At 43.4% G+C, this 22,870-nt stretch overlaps 1 protein-coding gene and 1 long non-coding RNA gene across 4 annotated transcripts; one reads left to right on the forward strand and one right to left on the reverse strand.

Annotated features, from left to right (window-relative positions):
- Positions 1 to 177: 177 nt before the first annotated feature.
- NTAQ1 (N-terminal glutamine amidase 1) lies at positions 178 to 20,315 on the reverse strand. 3 transcript variants are annotated; one of them, XM_045453751.1, is made up of 7 exons: positions 20,064 to 20,278; positions 17,229 to 17,302; positions 14,796 to 14,895; positions 13,427 to 13,477; positions 6,888 to 7,036; positions 5,864 to 5,988; positions 838 to 1,124 (listed from the first exon to the last, which is right to left on the reverse strand). In XM_045453751.1, exons 2-7 carry the CDS (start codon positions 17,300 to 17,302, stop codon positions 1,015 to 1,017), a joined length of 609 nt encoding a protein of 202 aa, XP_045309707.1. In that variant the 5' UTR covers positions 20,064 to 20,278; the 3' UTR covers positions 838 to 1,014. The 3 variants fall into 3 exon arrangements, with proteins under 3 accessions (XP_045309705.1, XP_045309707.1, XP_045309706.1); XM_045453749.1 differs by lacking the exon at positions 17,229 to 17,302 and having other exon boundaries at positions 178 to 1,124; positions 20,064 to 20,315; XM_045453750.1 differs by lacking the exons at positions 838 to 1,124; positions 17,229 to 17,302 and adding an exon at positions 5,266 to 5,369.
- A 19-nt stretch (positions 20,316 to 20,334) lies between these two features.
- LOC123585504 lies at positions 20,335 to 21,114 on the forward strand. The gene is made up of 2 exons (XR_006706243.1): positions 20,335 to 20,429; positions 20,789 to 21,114. It is a non-coding gene; the product is annotated as an uncharacterized LOC123585504 (long non-coding RNA).
- Positions 21,115 to 22,870: the final 1,756 nt, after the last annotated feature.

Here is a 22,870-nt window from a genome sequence, read left to right on the forward strand (position 1 = left end):
GCTATATGCCATGCCAGTTTAATGCCAAACATCTTTTATGTGGAATTATACGATGAAAGCCAATTTCCAAAACATCTTCAAGAAGGGAGATTGATGCATGTATTTTAAAGCAATGGTCCCGATCTACAAGTGAGACACTCTTGGTTATCTCAGATCATCAACACAAAATCTTCAAAATTACTTTTAAATCAATTTTATTTAAAAACATGGATAAATAGGCCAAGTAACACTCAAGCCTGAGAGGGCTGCAGTCTTTTCTGAAGAACATCGTAGTCCAAAAAGACTAATACTTATTGCTGATTCAGCTCACAGTATCAGCCCTCTTCAAGCAGCAGCACAATCACCAGCAAACATTTTATGGGCACCTGCTGGGCATTAGAGGTTCATAGAACAATGAGCCACCGCCCTGCCCTCAAGGAGCTGACAGGGCAATGGGAGAGAAACCAAACATCCAAAACTGACACGAAATACACGCATCTATATCATAACAGAAGGAATGACTGGCATGAGTCGTCACATGTTTTAACAAATGAGCATTGGAATTTCTTAGCAAATAGACACTGCATCAAGTTTCAATCTGACATATCAAAAAAATTATTATTTTTAAAAGTTTTTTTAATGTTTATTTATTTTTGAGAGAGAGAGAGAAAGAGAGAGAGAGAAAAAGCATGAGTGGGGGAGGGGAGGCAGAGAGAGAGAGAGGGAGACACAGAATCCAAAGCAGGCTCCAGGGTCTGAGCTGTCAGCACAGAGCCCGACGCGGGGCTCAAACTCACGAACCATGAGATCACGACCTAAGCCAAAGTCGGAAGCTTAACCAACTGAGCCACCCAGGCGCCCCTCAAAAAAATTATTTTTATTAATTTTTTTGTTCATTCATGTTTCAACTCAACTGAATTAAAAGGAGAAAATATAATTCCAAGCCAAATGTACCATAGTGTTTGCTGTCCCAAATGAAGAGATGGACTGTTCATGTCCTAGAATTTCTCCATAGTTTACATCCAGATGTCCCTTTCAGTAGTTCTGACTGCCAAACCGATGTACAAATTCAGACAGGGAGTAGACAGCTCCCCATCCTACCTCAGGATCCATGCTGATAAAATCATTCAGGTTCATTTTGGAATCTAAAAAATACATGAAAGAAATGTTCACTGAAAACACAATTGGTTTATTGGCTTAACAGCAATACAACAACCCAGAAGACCAAAAGAAGGGACAATTATCCAGATGGAGAAGGGTTCAACATCACTTCTGTGGTATTCTTGTCTCAAATGCATAACCTCAATCTAATTATGACAAAACATCACAGAAACCCAAAGTGAGGGACAGTCTACAAATAACTGACTCTTCAAAAGTGTAAAAGTTGTAAAAGGAAAGAAAACAAAACAAAACAAAGAAATTGCCAGGGATTGAAGGGGACTAAGGAGACGGGACAACTAAATGTAATATCCTGGGTTATGTTCAAAGGGCTGGAGAAAAACAGGAGCATAATGAAGAGAGAGAGAAATGAAAGGTATTAAATCAGTCCAAAATGGAATGTCTAGACATAAAAAAAATAAAATATGTAAAATGAAAAGAATGTGCTGGATGAAGTTAACAACAAAGTAGTTAATGCAGAAGATAAGAGCAGGATGCCTGGATGGCTCAGTCGGTTAAGCATCTGACTCTCGGTTTTGGCTTGGGTCACGATCTCATGGTTTCGTGAGTTCAAGCCCTGTATCAGGCTCTGTGTTGATGGTGCGGAGCCTGTTTGGGATTCTCTCTCCCTCTCCCTCTCTCCCACCCATGCTGTCTCTCTCTAAATAAACAAACTTAAAAATTTTTAAAAAAAAGAACAATGAATTTGCAACAAAATAAAAGAATTATTCAAAATGAAGCACATACATAAAATGTATGAAAAAAACAACCAGACCTACTGACCCCTGAGAATAATACCAAGCCATCTAACCAATGTGTAGCTGAAGGACACAAACTTAAAAGGGGGTCAGAAAAAATGTGAGGAAATAATGGCCAAATGTTCTCAAATTTGATGAAAACTATAAATCCATCAATCTAAAGATCTTAAAAAAAAAAAAAAAAAAAAACCTCAAGTGGAATAAGCCTAAAGGAGACTACACTAGTCCATCATAGTCAAATTGCTAAAAACCAGAGATAAAGAGAAAAACCTTAAAAAATATTCAGAGAAAAAAAGACACACTACATTCAGAGTAATGAATAAGAGATCAGAGCCTGTGCATGCAGAAAACAAGAGAGACGTCTTTAAAGAACCGAAAGAAGAAAAACATGTAAATCTAGTATACGTTACTAGATTTTATCTTTAAAATGTAAAGATATCTTTACAAATGAAAGCATCTTTAAAAATGTAAGCATCTTTAAAAATGAAAGCAAGCACTTAGGATATAGAAAACTAGAAACAGATTCGCTAACACCCTTATAATAAATATATGTATATATATGAAACCATTAAATGGTATCTTTACAATGTATCTTTAAAAATGAAAGCAAGCACTTAGGATATAGAAAACTAGAAACAGATTCGCTAACACCCTTATAATAAAAAAGCTAAATAAACAACTTTTGTTGAAGTCCTCAGACAGCTAGGAACGCAACTGGAAATAAAGGTAAGACAGGCATCTGTCAGGTGAGATGGGGCGGAAGTTGTTGCTGACCTGGGTAGGTGTCAAACTCTATTAGAGCCCAGTAAGTCTGCGAACTTTTTTAACAGACTACTTTTAAAAAAATCTGTATTTGTTTTCTAAGAGTTTTTCCCCTCCCTCCCTTTTTTTGTTTTGTTTTCTAAGACTTTTTAATGTCATCAGAGAAAAAAATGACTACTATCTGCAACCATTCATTATGTACAAGATCAATGTATAAAAACAAATTAAAAAAAAATTTTTTTTAATTTTTTTAACGTTTATTTATTTTTGAGACAGAGCATGAACGGGGGAGGGTCAGAGAGAGGGAGACACAGAATCCGAAGCAGGCTCCAGGCTCTGAGCTGTCAGCACAGTGCCCGACGCGGGGCTCGAACTCACGGACCTGAGCCGAAGTCGTCCGCTTAACTGACTGAGCCACCCAGGCACCCCAAAAATAAAAATTTTTTAAAGATCAAGGCAAAACAAATAAACATCTGCCTTTAATCTCCCCACGAGGCACTACAACATTTCTGTTTGTTTACTTAACACCGGTCCTCCAGCTTGGCTCAAAGTAGCCAGTGTTACCATACATTTGGAAGCGGGAGGATGAGAAGTGTATGTGGACCAGAGGCAGGAAAGGACTTAGAAAGAAAGGGGGAAATTTGGTGTACTCTATAGTCCAGCCTAAGAAAATGTCTTTTAAAACTGAGACATCAGTGGCTAGTGCTGGAACTGACTCTTCAGGGCAAGGCTATATGACCGTGAATTTCAGTTTCCTTCTCATCAGAAAAAAAAAAGAGATCTTTTCTTTAAAATACATTAAACACGGAGTTGAAAATGGCGGTCTTGGGGTGTGTGGGTGGCTCAGTCAGTTAACCACTCAACTCTTGATTTCAGCTCAGGTCATCTCACAGTTCCTGGGTTCGAACCCTGCACTCTGCACTGACAGTGCAAAGCCTACTTGGGATTTTCTCTCTCCTCCTTTCTCTGCCCCTCCCCCCATGTACTCTGTCTCAAAATAAATAAACTTAAAAAAAAAAAAAAAAAAGATGGGGCATCTGGTGGTTCAGTTGGTTAAGCATCCAACTTTGGCTCAGGTCATGATCCCATGGCTCGTGAGTTCGAGCCCCACATCGGGCTGGGTTCTGTGCTGACAGTTCAGAGCCTGGAGCCTGCTTCGGATTCTGTGTCTCCCTCTCTCTCTGCCCCCTCCCCTGTTCACGCTCTCTCTCTCTCTCTCTCTCAAAAATAAACAACCATTAAAAAAAAATTTTTTTTAAAGAAAACAGCGATCTTGCAGACACATGGCCACCGAAATTATTAAACATATTATCCCAATATTCTACATATCAAATGTACTAAACTTTAAGTCATAAGAGTTAATTCCACAACTAAACTCAGGGTTCTGAGTGAAGCTGATATATATTAAAGTACCTAAAACATGCATTAAAATTTGGCACTTTCTTTAAAAAAAAAATTTTTTTTAATGTTAATTTTTTTCTGAGAGACAGAGAGAAAGTGTGTGCACACACATGAGAGAGGGAGACACAGAATCTGAAGTGGGCTCCAGGCTCCGAGCTGTCACCAGAGCCCGATGTGGGGCTCGAACCCACAAACCGAGAGATCATGACCTGAGCCGCAGTCAGATGCTTAACTGAGCCACATAAACACTCCAAAGTTGGATATTTTCTTGAACCATTTTTTATCCTGATTTTTTATAAAACACTACCAATTAGCTACACGTAAATCTCACTTATCCTAACTTCAAATACATTCCTTTGATAAACACAGGATTTGAAGTAATTAATTTACCACCTGACAGAACATCACGGTGTGGTTAAATTATGACATGAAAAACCAGTCAGTTTACCCCACACTTCAGAGCAGATTCTTTTGTTTCCACCCCAAGTTCAGGAGGTCCCTGATGAACTAACTACACACAGGGCAGAAAGAGATACCACCATCCCCCTCCTCATCCTCCCCAGCTGTGCATCGGAGGCAAAGGGCTCACTTAACCTTAATGCACTTAAATGCATGCATCTATCAAGTGAGGAAATTAAAGTTGGCCTGCGTTGTGGTAAAAACTAAGCTAATACGTAAAGCGGCCAGCACAAAATAGCATCTACTGGGCAGCAGTCATTGAAACCGAAAGGAATGACCGGAAGAGGCTCAGGCTGGCGGGCTGGTGTTTACTGAGTGCCTGCCATGGGCTGGCTCTGCATCGGTGCTCACGTCTAGAAGAGAAACGGGGGGTGGCTGAAGGCACACTGTCCCAGACCACAGCCTATATGACAGGCTGTCCGAGACTAGAAGGAAGACCTGTGATGCCCTCTCCCAACCCAGGAGCGATCCCATTTCTGACGCCCAGACTAGGAAGCTGGCTGGCGGACCGAAAAGCAGCTCTGAGATAAATTTTTAAAATCCTAACGGCCTTTCACAGAGGGCCTCAAACATCAGTCGAATCCTCTTTTGGTGTTCAGATACACCAACTATATTTACTTTCTTCCTTGCTGAGCTCCGAATGCTACTGCCCTATTTTTCTGGCACGCTGCACAGCTGACAGAGCATTTCACACAGAAGGCTCATCCACGGGATGGGATGGCCTCCGCAAGAAATGGCGACAGTGCGAATTACTTACAATGTTTCAAGCTCGTGCCAACGCCAAACAACAGGAACAGGGTGAAGAACTCTTTATCTCCTTAAATCTCAGAAAATTATTAACTGGACTGATGCCTAAAAGCACATAAAGGAGATGAGTGGTACAAGAAAATCTGCTGGCTCTCCCTTCCTTCTACTGCAGGTCTTATCAGAGAGCCAGGGAAATGACATCTCACATACCGCAAGGATGCCCTAGGGGCTGCTGTCACCTTAACAGAAAACCCCACCAAGGCAAGGTGCTACTAGCTCCAGTGTTGAAGGACAAGCCCACAGACCTCCGGAAGCCCAGCGTCCTGGCAGCAGACCAACCAGCACCCTGGCGGTGTGCAAGTATCATGGTTCTGCTCTGCACACCTCCCCTCTGCTGTTAGGTCTTGTGCCTTCCAGTCCCATTCTCTGGGCTTCGATTCCTGAATCTAACAGATACGCACATCTATGCTCCCTCTCATCTTCTTACGACTCAGGGAGTTTCATACAAATACCAACACACAATTTTGGTCCTTGGTTAAGGGGCGATGCTGATGTGCATGGTGACCGGAAACCTCTCTGAGGAGGCACTTTTGGCTCACCTCCAGTTTCGATGCAGGGATATGATGGAGGAGGTTCTCTCCAGTTCCCACTGGAATCTTTCATGTGAGATCGGTCAGAAGCAAAGTTCTTTAAATACGAATCTGCACGGATCACTCGAAATTTCCTGCAAATAAAGCAACATTCGTTTACATTAGCAAGGTTTCCCAGTGAAATTCTAACTCAATTTTTTTTTATTTTTATTTTTTTTTTATTTTCAACGTTTATTTATTTTTGAGACAGAGAGAGACAGAGCATGAACGGGGGAGGGGCAGAGAGAGAGGGAGACACAGAATCGGAAGCAGGCTCCAGGCTTTGAGCCATCAGCCCAGAGCCCAACGCGGGGCTCGAACTCACGGACCACGAGATCGCGAGATCGTGACCTGAGCTGAAGTCGGACGCTTAACCGACTGAGCCACCCAGGCGCCCCTCTAACTCAATTTTTATACAGACTCATTTTCAATGACATACACGAAAGTACCCAGGCATTTTTGTACTACCAGTAATACACAAATATAGATGCAGCTTTACAACCTGTTAAAGAAGCCACAAGAAAGGATCAGCTGAAATAAAAAAACTACACAGGCACAGAAATACATCCAGTTGTCTTTATTTACTCGATTGTATGCCAGGGACAAAGGGCATAACCTTTAGGCACCACCATCACAGACCTCTCAATTGTGTCATCATTAAGGCCACACCCCACACACCCACACATACCCACAAACACACACACACACGAGAGAAATCCCCAAACTGGCTTTCAGAAGACACCTGGGATCTCATCACACACATTTTTAGAAGATGTCAACTTTTATATGTTGGACAACCTTTAAAACTTCAAAACACTTTGAATCTTCTGAGTAGCACATCATTTTCAAGTATCAACTCAATAGTGATGCCAAAAACAAGTGATCTGTGCAAAACAAATGCCAAAAAAAACCCACAAAATCTCACACACACACTCCATACAACTGTCAAGGTTTAACTTCAGAAAGTAGGTAAATCCATCCTAAATCTCCTCACCTTCTAAACTGTGGATGGATGTCCTCATCAGACTTAAATGCATCTTCCACATAAGTGTCAAAAGGACAGGGAAAGGGCAGGACAGTGTCAAGATCATAAATGAAGCTCTGTCCACCACTTGAAACATGAAGCAGGACAACATGGTAATCCTAGAAATAAAAGTTGCTGAAGTTAACCAAGTTACTTCACCATCGTGAATACAGTGTTACAGGTTACAGTAATGATGGATTTTATGTTTTATATGTAATATATTTATATATATTTTATATATATATTTTTATATATACATATATATAAAACCATTAAAATGGTACATATAAAATATATATATAAGATATACTATATACAAATATATATAAAACATAAAATGCATTATATATATGTGTATATATATATATAAAACCATTAAAAGTGAATACAAAACTAACACAGTTCTTCTTATAATAGCAAAATAAAGCAAATGCTAATCCCTAAAAAAAGACTAAACACCTGGTGATAGGGAACACTTAAATAAGTACTGAAAATGTTCATATATATTAAATGTATACCCTTTGACCTAGCAAGTTTACCTCTAGGAATCCATCCAACAGATAAAATGGCCTATGCATGTAAAGGTATATATGCAAAGAAAATCTCTGCAGCACTGTTTATAATAGTGAAAATTCAGAAACAGTCAAAAGTCCACTAGAGAGAAATAAACCACAACGCAGCTACTAAAAAGATTTAGGTAGGGGCGCCTGGGTGGCGCAGTCGGTTGGGCGTCCGACTTCAGCCAGGTCACGATCTCGCGGTCCGTGAGTTCGAGCCCCGCGTCGGGCTCTGGGCTGATGGCTCAGAGCCTGGAGCCTGTTTCCGATTCTGTGTCTCCCTCTCTCTCTGCCCCTCCCCCGTTCATGCTCTGTCTCTCTCTGTCCCAAAAATAAATAAACATTGAAAAAAAAAAAAATTAAAAAGATTTAGGTAAATTTATGTAGAAAATGGAAAAAAAGTGGGGGTGCCTGGGTGGCTCAGTCAGTTGAGGGTCCGACTTCAGCTTGGGTCATGATCTCACAGTTTGTGACTTCAAGCCCCATGTCAGGCTCTGTGCTGACAGCTCAGAGCCTGGAGCCTGCTTTGGATTCTGTGTCTCCTTCTCTCTCTGCCCCTCCCCCACTCATGCTCTCTTGTCTCTCAAAAATAAAATAAAAATAATTTTGAAAAAGGTGGGGGGGGGGGGCGCCTGGGTGGCTCAGTTGGTTGAGCGTCCGGCTTTGGCTCAGGTCATGATCTCGCAATCCGTGAGTTCGAGCCCCACGTCGGGCTCTGTGCTGACAGCTCAGAGCCTGGAGCCTGTTTCAGATTCTGTGTATCCCTCTCTCTCTGACCCTCCCCCATTCATGCTCTGTCTCTCTCTATCTCAAAAATAAATAAACGTTAAAAAAAATTAAAAATTAAAAAAAAAAGAAAATGGAGAAAAGGGTATGTTACATAGTTGGATAGGAAAAATAAACTGCAAATATGTACTACATATTATTTTTTAAAAGCTATGTGTATACAAAAATAAATTCAAAATGGATGAAAGACCTAAATATAAGACAGGAAACCATCAAAATCCTAGAGGAGAAAAAAAACAGGCAACAACCTTTTGACCTCAGATGAGCAAGGTTCTTCTTCTTACTAGACATGTCTCTGGGGGCAAGGCAGACAAAAGCAAAAATGAACTATTGGGACCTCATCAAAATAAAAAGCTTCTGCACAGTGAAGGAAACAATCAATAAAACTAAAAGGCCACCAGTAGAATGGGAGAAGATATTTGTAAATGACATATTGGATGAAGGGCTAGTATCCAAAATCTATAAAGAACTTATCCAGCTCAACACCCAAAAACAAATAATCCACTGAAGAAATGGGCAAAAGACATGAATAGACACTTTTCCAAAGAGCACATCCAGATGGCTAACAGATACATGAAAGAATGCAGATGCTCAACATCACTCACCATCAGGGAAACAGAAATCAAAACCATAATGAGATACCACTTCACACCTGTCAGAATGGCTAAAATTAACAACTCAGGAAACAGCAGATGTTGGCAAGGATGCAGAGAAAGGGGAACCCTTTTGCACTGCTGGTGGCAATCCAAACTGGTACAGCCACTCTGGAAAACAGTATGGATGTTCCTCAAAATATTAAAAATAGGGTTACTCTATGACCCAGCAATTGTACTACTAGGAATTTACCCAAAGGATATAGAAAACGCTGATTTGAAGAGGCACATGTACTCCCATGTTTACAGCAGCACTATCAACAATAGCCAAAGTATGGAAAGAACCCAAATGTCCATCGACTGGGGAATGCATAAAGAAGATATGGTATACATATACAATGGAGTATTACTTGGTGATCAAAAAGAACGAAATCTTGCCATCTGCAACAATGTAGACAGAACTAGAGGGTATTATGCTAAGGGAAATAAGTTAGAGAAAGATAAATACATGATCTCATTCTTATGTAGAACTTAAGAAACAAAACAGATGAACATAGGGGAAGGGAAAGAAAAATAAGATAAAAACAGAGAGGGAGGCAAACCATAAGAGACTCTTAAGTACAGAGAACAGGGTTTCTGGAAGGGAGGTCGGTGGGGGGATGGGCATTAAGGAGGACACTTGGGATGAGCAGCGGGTGTTACATGTAAGAGATGAATCACTAAATTCTACTCCTGAAATCATTATTATACTATATGTTAACTTGGATTTTAATAAAATAAAAAGTTCTGTGTATATATACACATGTACATTCTGAAGTACACATGCATGTATACGCATTGAGGAAAAAGTGTGCAAGGATATCCTCCAAACTTAACCAAGGGGATGGCTTGGGCTAGCCTAGAATGGGAAAGAAGGACTATACGATGTTGTTAAATCAGCCAAGCCCTAATCTGTAGCCATTTAGGGGAAAGATGAAGGCAGCTTCTCCTCTGTGGCCTCACTCCCAGATGGTGGGCACTGTCCAACACCAGTTAATGGCTAGAAGGGATGTCAGGGAAGTTATCGAGGGGCAGGAGGGCAGTCTGATGCTCTGAGTCCCTTGAAAGAAAAGCGCTCTCACAGAGAACAGCACTGGGAGATAAAAAGCTCAATCACATTAGTACCACATAAGTAACACCACCTTATATTTCTAGTACTTCGGAGCTTAAAGAGCACTTTCTCAAACGTTGTTTTATCGACCCTATGGAGGGGAGGGGGGGATTAATTAAGACTGGAGATGCTGTGCCATCAAAGCCTAAGAGCTTCCTTTGGCTCCAATGCTATCTTCATAAAGCAGAAATAGCATCAGAAATGGACGCTTCTGCCCTGCACTCCCCTTAATGCATCCTGCCCTCCAGAGAAATAAAGTAGGAGCAACCCACCTTCCAGCCTACACCTGGCTGTGTATGTGTTATTCCCATCCTTCTGCAGCAACCTTTTCACCTCTCTCCCCATATCCATCCCTCGAGTGCCCGCTCACATGCTCACTTCCCATGAGTCTCCTACTTCCTGCCAGAAGCAGTCTCTGGCCTTGTCCCAAATCTGTTTCTCTCTTGACATCTTCTACCTCGTATTACAGGGGTTTTGAAGTGCATACTCCCTTTTACTTGTAGTTAACAGTGCTACTAAAATATCAAAGATGCAAAGATGAGAAAGGGAAGTCCTGACCCTGAGGAGTCCCCGCAGCAGAGTGTGAAACAGCCAAGTGCTACCGGAGGGACAGTGTGATGATGGCAGACAGCAGGGAGCCTTGTAGGCGAAGACATTCTGGTCAACCTTTGGCCCCTCCTCTTCCTCTTTTATAAAATGGAGCTAAGTGCAGTGTCTACCTCAGTGTTGCTGAGACAATTAAGGAGATTATGTAAGTAAAAACTTTTTAAAAGCTAACCAAGAGGGGGGCATCTGGGTGGCTCAGTCGGTTGAGCGTCTGACTCTTGGTTTTGGTTCAGGTCATGATCCCATGGTCATGGGACTGAGCCCCATGTCAGGCTCTATGCTGAGCATGGAGCCTGCTTAAGATTCTCTCTCTCTCTCTCTCTCTCTCTCTCTCTCTCTCTCCCTCTGCCCCCCTCCCCAGCTCTCTCTCTCTCTCAAATTAAAAAAAAAAAAAAAAATTTATAAAAGCCAACCAAGAAACAGAGGGGAGGGGGGCCCAACAGCCAAGGAAGAGTTTCACTGAGGAAAGGCTGCCACTGTTGAGTCCTGCCTGAGGGGACAGTGTTCCAGCAACAAAGTACAATTTGTGGAAACGTATAAGCAATGAATACCCACAATCTCTCACTTAGTTTGGGTCCATATTCCTACATCCCAGATGGCTGATGAACTTGAGAAGGAAAGTAGGCCTCAACTCCAAGTCGCCTTTATTTTTTTTTTTTAATTTTTTTTTTTTCAACGTTTATTTATTTTTGGGACAGAGAGAGACAGAGCATGAACGGGGGAGGGGCAGAGAGAGAGGGAGACACAGAATCGGAAACAGGCTCCAGGCTCCGAGCCATCAGCCCAGAGCCTGACGCGGGGCTCGAACTCACAGACCACGAGATCGTGACCTGGCTGAAGTCGGACGCTTAACCGACTGCGCCACCCAGGCGCCCCTCCAAGTCGCCTTTATAAGCACAGACGTGGAGTCAAGGAATACAGATCAAGCGGGAGCAGCCTCACTCTCTGAGTTGGGTTCAGCGCTTGCCCAGATGCCCGGAAAAGACCAAGCTGGGCTCGGGGAGGGAAACCCACATAGAAGGTGATCCGCTTCTTGGGACTGGGTGTCTCCACCCACTCAGGGCCGCCTACCCACTTCCTACAACAAGACAGCCTTGCAGCAAAGATGCATCTGCCAGAGGATGTTGGGGGGGGGGGGCTTCTTGCAAGAGGAGTCCCCACCCTGGGCTGCTGTGAGATGCTGGGTTAGGGGGACATGACCACAGGCCCTTTCTCTTCAAGTTTGTCTAAAAGGAGAAGACCGTGACTCAAAATCAGCTGAGTGGTTCAGCGATGGAGACGACCTCTAGGGCCGATGGACAGTGCACAACAGGGGTCCTGTAGCCATCGTTGCTAACGAGGGAAGCTAACACTTCTCGAGCACCAGAACCAGACACCATACCCCGTGCCAGCATAATGCTTCACACGCATTATCTCACTTAAAAGACTCACTACCCCACTAACCAGAGGAGGACGTTGCACAAGGAAGGCAAGTAACATGTCCAGCTCACACAGCCACCAGTGGCAGTACTGGGGTTCAACCCCAGTTGGGCCTTAACTGGATTAACTGGGCCAAAACTGGATTTTGGCTTTAATGTTAGAGCAGCAAGTCACCTGCTGGTGAAGGAGGTAAGAATGTGAGCTCTGTGAGGCCAGGGATTTTGGCCTATCTTGTGCCTGGCATATAACAGGCACTCAGTAAATACAAGTTAAATAAAGGAAAATGATGCCAATTTGAACAATATCTTATTTTAAATAAGTATCAGAAACAAGCTTTTCTTTTATTTTATCTTCACGTTACTAGCCCCATCAATTCTTCAGGGGATAGGTTAATGTAACACATAGATGTGTTCTATAAAGGGCCTGGGCCTAAGACCTAGTCCTGCCACTGATCAGCTAGATAACCTCGAGCTTCTCACTTTGGCCTCTGGGCTCATTTCTTCACCTGAAAAATGAAACGGTTGGAGTAAATCTGGGTTTTTCAAATGCTAGTCATGCATGGTCACTCAGGAGTCTGCTAAGAACACTAACTCCTGAACCCTTCTCTATCTAGATCAACTAAATCAGAAACGTACATTTTTAAAAATTTTGTTTATTTATATTTGAGAGAGACAGAGAGACAGAGCACGAGCAGGGGAGGGGCAGAGAGAGACAGAGACAGAATCTGAAGCAGGCTCCAGGATGAGCTGTCAGCACAGAGCCCGATGTGGGGCTCGAACCCATGAGCCAAGAGATAATGACCTGAGCTGAAGTTGGACACTTAACCAACTGAGCCACCCAGGCGCCCCCAGAAACCTATGGTTTTAACACAATATGCAGATAATTCTAAAGTGCAGCTGAACCAGATACTGCTAAAGTTCCTTCCAGTATAATGAATAAGGGTCTAGGAGACCACAAATATATCTGCCTATAGGGGCGCCTGGGTGGCTCAGTTGATTAAGCATCTAGCTCTGGATTTCAGCTGAGGTCATGATCACATGATTCATAAGTTCAAGCGATACATAGAGCTCCTGCTGAAAGTGTGGAGCCTGCCCGGGATTCTCTCTTTCCCCCTCTCTTTGCCCCTTCCTACCTCCCTTCCTCTCCCTCTCTCTCTCTCTCTCAAAATAAATAAATAAATTTAAAAAAATACATAAATAAAATCTTTCCTATAATAATAAAATTAAATGAAAACATGTCTATAAGTACTACCTTAGACAAAATAACATCTATTCCCAAAAGGTCAATTATTAATAATTATCAGAGCCAGTCTCTACCGCCCTGTCACTTCTGCTTTACCAAACCACTCAGGGATTACAAGTACTAATGCACCAGAGGCTTCTGTATTGACCATCTTACCCAGATCACAGGTCCATCTCCAGGTCTTGCTTGTTGTTTCCAGATAGGTATCTATAAAATACAATCAATTTCATAAGCCACAACTGCAGTTAAACCACTACTGAATTCTTTAAAGCAATACATAAATTAAAAATATGTCCAAGCAACAAACAATCAAGGTAAAAGAATGAATGAAGAAGAAATCTAAATCCTTCCAAGTGTCTTTAACAATGAAAACGCAAAAAATTAATTATCTGATGTTCTTTGGAAAGCAGAAAGAGGCCTCAACTGGGAATCAGAAGGCCGGCAGATTCAAGTCTTGCTTTCCCCTCATTATTCATGGGACCTCCATGAGTCTCTATTTCCTCATCTATAAAATGGAGCCAACTATCTGAACCCTGCCTACTTCACCATGTTTCCATTAGCATCAAATGAAATGATGCTTACAGAAGTGCTTTATGGAGCTCCTGGCTGGCTCAAATGGTAGTACGTGTGACTCTTGATCTCGAGGTTGTGAGTTCGAGCCCCACACTGGGTACAGGGATTACTTAAAAAATCAGATCTTAGGGGCGCCTGGGTGGCGCAGTCGGTTGGGCGTCCGACTTCAGCCAGGTCACGATCTCGCGGTCCGGGAGTTCGAGCCCCGCGTCGGGCTCTGGGCTGATGGCTCAGAGCCTGGAGCCTGTTTCCGATTCTGTGTCTCGCTCTCTCTCTGCCCCTCCCCCAGTCATGCTCTGTCTCTCTCTGTCCCAAAAATAAATAAACGTTGAAAAAAAAAAATTTAAAAAAAAATCAGATCTTAAAAAAAAAAAAAATACTTCACAAAATATTAAGGGCTTCCTTTATTTTTTTAAAGGCTTGCTTTTTTAATACCTCATGTAAGTTTACCATTAGTTTATTTAAACTCCAGAGACAAACCTGACAGTATGTGGCTCTAGTCTCAGCAATTTTAAAAGCTCTAACCTAATACCTAAAGGGATTTAATCTATGTAAATATACCATCATCTATTTCTTGACCTACAAATAAGTGATTAAACTTTTCTAATTCAACTGTGCTCTGAAAGGAAAAAATATCTCATTCAAAAATAAATGTTAGGGGCAGATGGGTGGCTGAGCTGGTTAAGGTTCCAACTCTTTATTTCAGCTCAGTCATGATCTCATGCTCATGAGATCAAAGCCCATGCTCAGCACAGAACCTGCTTAAGATTCTGTCTCCCTCTCCTGCTCCTCTCCCCAGCTAGCACTGTCTCTTTCTCTCCAAAAACAAACTTTAAAATGTTGCTGTATTTTATAGAGCAGATTTTAGGATGGTGCTAACCCCATACTATATTGACTTTCTACTGTCATTCTAAATCTCTTGTTCTCTTTCTGCAATCACTCATCAACTTACCATCTTCCTCTCATTAGATATGAAGACAGCGTAGCACTCTTCTAAAGGATACTGGTCATGGTTTTTGATGTATTCACAAAGCTTCCAAATATTTTCTTCACTAAAACAAAATAATAGTTTGATCAATATGATTAAACAATAACACTCCGTGTCATTCAAATTTGAACAGAAGACTGACGAGGACATAAAACAGTTGGAAGAGATTTTAAACACCATTTCATCCAGCAAAGGGCTGATGTTTGAGCCTCCTCTGAAACACCCTCAACAAGGTGTTACCTAACTGTGTGCTGACCTCTCTGCTAACACAGTGCTCATTACCTGCCCCAGCACTGCTCTGGACATGGAGGCATTTTATAACTGATAAAATGCTGCATTGATACTCCACAAGTTTTGGGTCCAGGGACTTGAGATACAAGTGGATTCCACTTATGGAATTTTCTGCCACTTACGAGGTAAGAAACTTTAGACATCTTCACCTGAGTATCTGCTTTTCTCATCTGTAAAATGGGGATAATCACATCACATTATAAACACTTGACAAATCTTAGTTAACACTGGTTCACTGCTCCCCTTAGGAATGGGGCAGGATGAGTGTTCTGGGTAGGTGGGCTTCCGGCTAGAAAAGACCAGGGGCAGCTATGTGATATGCTTAGGAATTCTTTCGGAGGGAGACTCTGTGAGTGGTATTCCCTGCGGCCCTCTGGTACAAGTCAGGCCCTGACTTTTACAAAGTTCTTTCTCATACTGTGCTGAACCCCATCTTCTTATACTTCTGCCCCAGGTGAATCTCTTTTCTACGTGACAGGTCTTCAGATATTTAAAGCAGTAGTCAGAACCACCTAAGTAAATCAATGCCCAGTGCATGAAACCAAGCCATCCTGATGGCCACAGGCACACGCCCACACAGACAAAAACAGTCATTGTTGTCGGTATTCATAGCTCAGCCTCAGGATTGCTATCTTTTCCTAATAAGCCACACAGCACCTTTGTTCAAAGTGAGCTACATCAGTACTCAGCTCATACTTGTGACTCAATCTGTCAAAGCCTAATTTCCAAACACCTACACCATGCTACCTGAAAATGAAGGCAGGCATGAATGGCACTGATGAATGCCACCATTTTATGGCAATACAAACTTTCAATTCACAGTTTTGACCTTGTCTACCTGTCTCAACGCTCCATACAACTACATGTAAAGTACTAAAGCTGAGTGTGTTTTTTTTCCTATGATTTTGTTTTTTTCTAAAATACCTAAGAAATCTCACAGAAAAAGTAGTGATAGAGGTAAAAACAGGAGATTGCCACTCACTACTTCCATAGGATATGTAGTATGGAATAACAAAAATGTACTGTTTCGATATGACATAAACCATGTATTAACTAAATTTTCTTAAACCTGGATGTTCTAAGACCAAGTTTTCAGAAGACATTTGTTTGTCCAGCCTGCAGAAATTCTGGAGTTGCTCACAAACATCTTCAAGAGCCTGTGATGTAAAAAGCACTGTGCTAAGTGCTTGGAGGATATAATGATAAATTAGAGCTCACAGACAGTGAGAGGAGACATACAGATCCATAAATAAGCAAGCATCATAGATGGCCATAAAAGATGCATAGAAGAGGGAGTCATTAATTTTGAGGCACACAGGAAGATTGGGGAGGTATAGGTCAGTGGTTTCTCCTTGTTTGTTCCCCCACTCCCAGTCCCAAGGATGGGCAAAGAATTAACACAAAGACTTCGAGAATCCATGTATACCCCAAGAACTGTTGGCAGCCTGAATACGTATACGGCTGGACATACTTTGTCTTTTATTTTTCAAATATGTGTAAATGTTACACGGAGGAAAAAAAAAATTAAATGTTAAGAGTTATTGAACCTATAGTCCTTTTTTATCATCAATTTTTTTTTTCCAAAAGTACAATTAATATCATGTAGGAGGATCTCAAGAAACATCTGACATTTAAAAAAGGAGGGCCTTGGGGCACCTGGGTGGGTCAGTCGGTTGAGTATCTGACTTCAGCTCAGGTCATGATCTCTCAGTTCGTGGGTTCAAGCTCCGCATCAGGCTCTGTGCTGACAGCTCAGAGCCTGGAGCCTGCTTCGGATTCTGTCTCCCTCTCTCTCTCTCTCTCTCTCTACTCCTCCCCTGCTCGCACTCTCTCTCTCTTTCAAAAATAAACAAACAGTAAAAAAAAATTTTTTTTTAATTAAATAAATGAAAATAAAAAAGGCAGGCCTTATACTTGGAAATGCTGGGAGTTGCTGTTGGAACAGGAAGAGCGCAGACTGGGTGTGAGCCCTAGCATCCATCTAACTGGTTTTAAAAACGGGCGGGGGGGGGGATGGTGATAATAATGTTCCAACCTACTAGATGATTATTTTGGTAGCAGAAAGTCTAACAGAGCAGCATTAAAATAAGATTCTGCAAGGGTTACCGGTGATGGGCTGAGATCAGAGAAGCAGGCAGAAGGAAAGGACCCCTGGGGCACAGCAGGCACTCAGCCAACATCTGAAGAATACAAAACAATCACAACAGAATCAGATGTGCTCTGTAAAGAACCTAGTGCCATACAAATATTGGTTACCACTATCAGCATTAAGCTGAGTCTTAACAGATAAGTAACAATTGACAGAAGCTAACTGAAGCAGAGAAGAGGCATTTATTTCAAGGTTTCATGGCAGAACCTACCTGAAAGGTTCTGACAGGGTAGAACACCGCTTCTCAACCAGCGGCAGTTTTGCTCCCCAGGGAACATCTGGCACTATCTGGAGACATTTTTGGTTGTCACAAATTGCGGGAGGGTGCTACAGGCATCTAGTGGGTGGAGGCCAGGGATGCTGCTATACACTCTCCAATACACAGGACAGCCCCCTCACAACATTAGCAAGCTCAAAATGTCGACAAAGCCCTGGCTGAGAAACCCTGGAGTAGAGCCCAGTAGGCAGGTTCAAAATGGGTTTGGAGAAACACATGGTGACCAGATCTTAAAGGACTTGCAATGCTCAGGAGACAAAATCGTCTATGCCTGTATTCTTCAAAATGGGATCAATGAACCAGCGTTAAGACTCCTCCACTGTAGAGTTCACACATCCAGACTCTCTAGAGTGGAGCCCTATGACGTGCATGCTTTACAAGCTCCTAGGCGATCTAGGGCTCATCTGAATTTAGAAAGGCTTTCAGCAGTGTGAAGCCCGCTAAGGTTCAGGACCTGAGGGGATAGGAGAGATCTGGGCAGAGGCCTGTAAGGAAGGACCTGAACAGGCCCCTGATAGCCAAGGAGGGCCCGGGGCCAATGGCTAAAGGAACTTAAAGGAGAAATTTACTGAAGAGAAGCCCACCCCCTACCATTCTTCCACCAGATGGCTCCACTCCAATTGTGCCAGACATCTTGTTCCTAGAATACTCCTGCACACTTTCTTCCCAGAGCCTTTGCACCAACTGCTCCCCCGCCTGCCATGATTTTCTTCAAAATGCACAAAGCCCCCACCCTTTTTTCCTTCAGATCTCTGCTCAAATACCTCCTTATCAACAATGCTTTCCTTAAATATCCATTATGAAATAGTGAATCACTGTCTCTTACCTAGCTTTATTTTTCTAGTAACACTTACCACCACCCAAATATGGTTTACTTGGCTTTGCTTGCTTTCCCTGAACCAAAACAGAAGAACCATGAGATCTTACCAGGGAATTTGTCTACTCTGTTCATTGCTGTATTCCAAGGGCCTAAAATGGTGCATCACACAATCCAATTGCCTAAAAAACATTTACTGACTGAATACATAAAACAATGAGTGGGCATTAGGGACAAGAACAGGATTTAGGTGAGAGGTAAGACAGAAACAAAGTGCAGTAACTAAGAAGCATGGACTCCTGGGGGTTCCTGAGTGGCTCAGTTGGATAAGTGTCTGACTTCAGCTCAGGTCATGAGATCACTGTTCGTGGGTTCGGGTCCTGCATTGGGCTCTGTGCTGACAGCTTCAAGCCTGCTTCGGATTCTCTGTCTCCCTCTCTCTCTCTGCCCCTACCCTGCTTGCATGTGCATTTTCTCAAAAATAAACCTATATATATATATATATATATATATATATATATATATATATATATATGGAAGAAGCATGGACTCCTCTATTACAGAAGTTCCAGTTTCAGCACTGTCTCTTGCTAGATGTATGATCTTGGACACAGCCTCTCTGTGGCTCAGTCTTTTCATTAGCAAAATGAGGTAAATGATAAAACTTATCTCCTAGCCATGGAGGGAAACATTTAGCATTGGCCCTGACATGCAGTCAGAGCTGAACGAACGCTAAACTCTTGGTGATGGCGGTTTGATGACCAGCTAAAGGAGGGAAAGGTAATTTTAGATGGCCCTAAGGTTTCTTTTGCAGAGACTGGAAGTTGGGGAAGAAGTCATTACTCAGGGAAGGTAAGGATAGGTGTGGGAGTGGAAAAGACAAAGGTAGGAGTGGTGATTCAGCCACACAGGTGGCCTAGAATAGGGGTATAGTGTGTGGACTCCAGAGCCGAACCCTGCAGGTAAACCCCCATTCCTTCACTCACAAGATATGTGGCCTTAGGCAAATTAGTTGCGCCCCTCTGTGCCTGGGTGTTCTCATCTTTAAAACGGGGTAACAATAGTAGCTACCTCCTAGGATAATTGTGGGACTCAAATGAATCAGTTTACATAAACAAAACAATGTTTTGGCATGTAGCAAATGCTATGTAAATGTAACGGGTGTGATAACGACAACACGGTGGTTAAGCTCATGGTTTCTGGTTACAAGAAGGCCTGAACTGAATTCCTGGATGCTATTAGCTAATGACCTTGGGAAAGTTATTGCAAAATCTCCGTTCTTCCACTCTCTTCCAAAATTAAAATGACTTTCCCATCAGTGTGAAACTACAAAGGCTTGAGCGGAGTAATTTGCAAAGATTCTCTACGCTCCACCCTCTGCCTCCACCTCCCCTTCCAGGCCCCCAAACCCTGAGATCCGCTGAGAAACGGCCAAGCGAAAAGAGCCGGCATTAGTAATGCACCACCGACCCTACCATTCCTGGGAATTCCGCCCACCCCACCCCCACCATCCAAAGTCTACACTCCACTCAAGAGACGAGGGCTGCCATTCCCTCTCCCTTCATCCCCCAAGCCAGAAAACCCGCCAGTCCAGGCCCAGAGCCCCCGGGGAGGAGCCGGGAGGAGGCGGGGCCTGGCTGCGACGCCAAGACCCAGAGAGCCAGGGAGACGCCGGGGGCTGCACCCGCGCCCCCTCACCAGTAGCAGCTGTTGTAGACACAGGCGTCCCGCGGGGGGCTGGCCGGCTGGTAGCAGGCGGCTGCAGCGGCGGGGACATCCCCCTCCATGGCAGGCTGGTTTCGGCCAGGGGACAGGCCAGAGGCGGACCCACTGGACCAGCCCCGTGTGCAGGGTTCGGGGGAGGAGCCGGCGCACGCCAGGCCGCGAGGGTTTTCGGGGCGGAGCCCGGGGCAGCTGGTGCAGTTCCCGGGTGGTGGAGCCAAGGTTGGGTAGGCGGAGTCTGGGCGGAGCGAGCGACGCAGGTTCCGGGCGCGCAGTGCTGAGGTGGGAGGTGCAAGTTCCGGGTGGATGGAGCCCGCGGCTACGCGGGTTTTGCAGATACCGGTAGGCGGAGCCCGGGCGGGAAACGCCGAGCTCTTACGGGAGGGTGGAGCTAGAGCGAAGTGGGAGGATCCCGGGGGCGGGGGGCTGATGAAAGGCGTGGATATCCAGTGGGCGGATGCCGGGACCCGGAGGATTGTGTAATTCCGGGTAGGCGGGGCCAGAGCAGGTGGGTGGAGCAAGGGCGAGCGGCCTTTGGGGAGCTCGGGTCCATAGGGGCGGAGCCGGGCGAGCTCTGGGGGCCCGTAACCCTGAGGATCCGGTCAGCTGGGGAGGACAGAGGTCGCCTGCGGGTGTCTTGCAGGAGTCCGGGGAGGGCGTGGAGTTTGCAAATCGCCCTATCCTGAACTCGGCTTCAACAGTGTCCCGGAGGCATGTGAAACTCTCTTCCAACCCAGGGTTGAGGTTGCCGGCTGTGGAGGAACCAGAGGAGATGCGGAAAAGCAAGTGAAATGAGAGAACCGTGTATGTGAAAAACGAACCTTTAGCAGTTTTATCCTAGAAGCCGCGAAAGGCCGGGGAAGGAGGGGGAGTTAATTCCAAATATGTCCGCATCGGACGGTTTTAGAGAGGAATAGCACCCCCAAATCTCACCGTGTTGTAACATTTGATTTTAATAGGAGAACTATGTGTATTGACTCAGAAGATATGTTGATCCCTTGATAGAGTAAGTTTTAAAAAATTTAAAGAGTTCCTATGGCATTCATTTTGTGTTAATCATGTTTGCTGGCAATCTAGAAGGAAAGGCACCACATTATTAAAACAGTGTTTATGATGAGTTTATCACTTTATACTTAATAGCCTTCTGAATGGTCTTATATTTGTAATGAACATATGTAACTGATCAGGGTACTTCCCATTATGAAAACTGAAATTCTTAGTTGGTTTATAGGCCATGTGCAGTCAGGTTTTTCCAGTCTCATGAGTCCAAAAGCCCATACATAAATCCTAAAGACTTTGAGCATAAGTCCTTGGTAAGTCATCAATTTATTGCCTCTCTGCTCTGAATACACCCTTCAATATAGGCTCTATGATAAATAACAGAATTCCTTTAAGCATTTCTCCTTTAAAGTAGGCACCAAGGTAAGCCTTCTCAGTAAAGTGTGCTGGAGGAAGAAGCTTTCTGCAGTTTCTGGGAGGGTAGAAGAGTTTGTGGAGTGTGGTCCTGAGAACATCCAGTGGAGTCTGCCCCAGCCTTGGGCTCAGGCCTCTGTGACCTTACAGCTTTAGTTTGGCAATAACCTTCCTGCAGCCCTCTTGACACAGAAACCAGACCCCTCCCCTGTGAGGCCTGCAGGCAGCCACTTGCCCATACTTCTTAGAGAAGCCCTTCATGGCCTATGCACAGTTACCTGTGGCTAGTATGGTTGGTCACATGCTGAGCAATCAGTCCTTCACCAAGCCTCCCTTTTTATGAAACTCAAGACAACAACCCTTCCATTCTCCCTACGCACTCTGAGAGCCTTCTACCCCAGCTGGCTCCCAGAGTCCTAAGGTATCCCTACACCACTGGTTGGTGATTGCTCCCTCTACCCTCTTCTCTACTTAAGGGAAGTTGAATTTCAAGAATTAACTATGATAAAAGTGAAACCAAAAGACATAAGGAAACTTTGGTACCTAGGGCTGAGGACAAGTACTCAAGAAAGATAAATTTGAAAGGGGAATGCACCCGGTTGGAGAAGGCTTGGGTTGCCTACCAGATAGCAGAGAAGTCTGAGTTGCTGGGCAAACAATAGAGAAGGGGGTAAAGAAGAGCCAGGAGTCTCTGCTACAATGTGCTTTCTTTATGCTTCTATATGCTTCAAACTTTCTCTTATAAGTAAGAACTTTTTGATTAAAAATATAGATCATTTTTAAAATTCATGTGATTTCATAGTAGAGACTATAAAAAAGCAATATGGTTTCAGAGGAATAAGGTTCTAATGCTTAGAACTAGATTCTGACCTGTAAACTCCAATGATCTAGATGAGGAAGAAATAAGAGTGCACTCAAAGAACCCAAAACCCAATGAAATAAGGATACCAAAGGGCTGCGTTTTACAGAAAAGGACACAGAACAAAGGAAAGTATAAGAGGGCCACAGATGTGAAAGGGGAGATCAAGAAGCAGGCAGCACATGATACATTGAGGTTTAACCACAAAAGGAGTTTTTTAAATTGGGGGAGGAGGTATTTTTAATCCTCAATATTAAGAGCTAGAAGAAAAGAAAAAGAAAGATAATACTATCACCTGGGACCTTGTGATAAGGGACCATGTAAGTGAAAGAAAACCAACAGTCTATTTTGATTGTGTTTTCTCTCTTCTTTATCAAAGAAAATGACCCTCAGGCTGTAAAGAATAAGGGAAACAGCGGTGAGAGGAAATTAAAGATAGGTGCAGTGGCAGAAAGCACCAATTTGCCTTGCAAGGGTTACAACTCTTCAGGGTTACAAATCTTTGGACCCA

This window comes from Leopardus geoffroyi, chromosome C3 (genome assembly GCF_018350155.1).
Source record: "Leopardus geoffroyi isolate Oge1 chromosome C3, O.geoffroyi_Oge1_pat1.0, whole genome shotgun sequence".
Taxonomy (NCBI): domain Eukaryota; kingdom Metazoa; phylum Chordata; class Mammalia; order Carnivora; family Felidae; genus Leopardus; species Leopardus geoffroyi.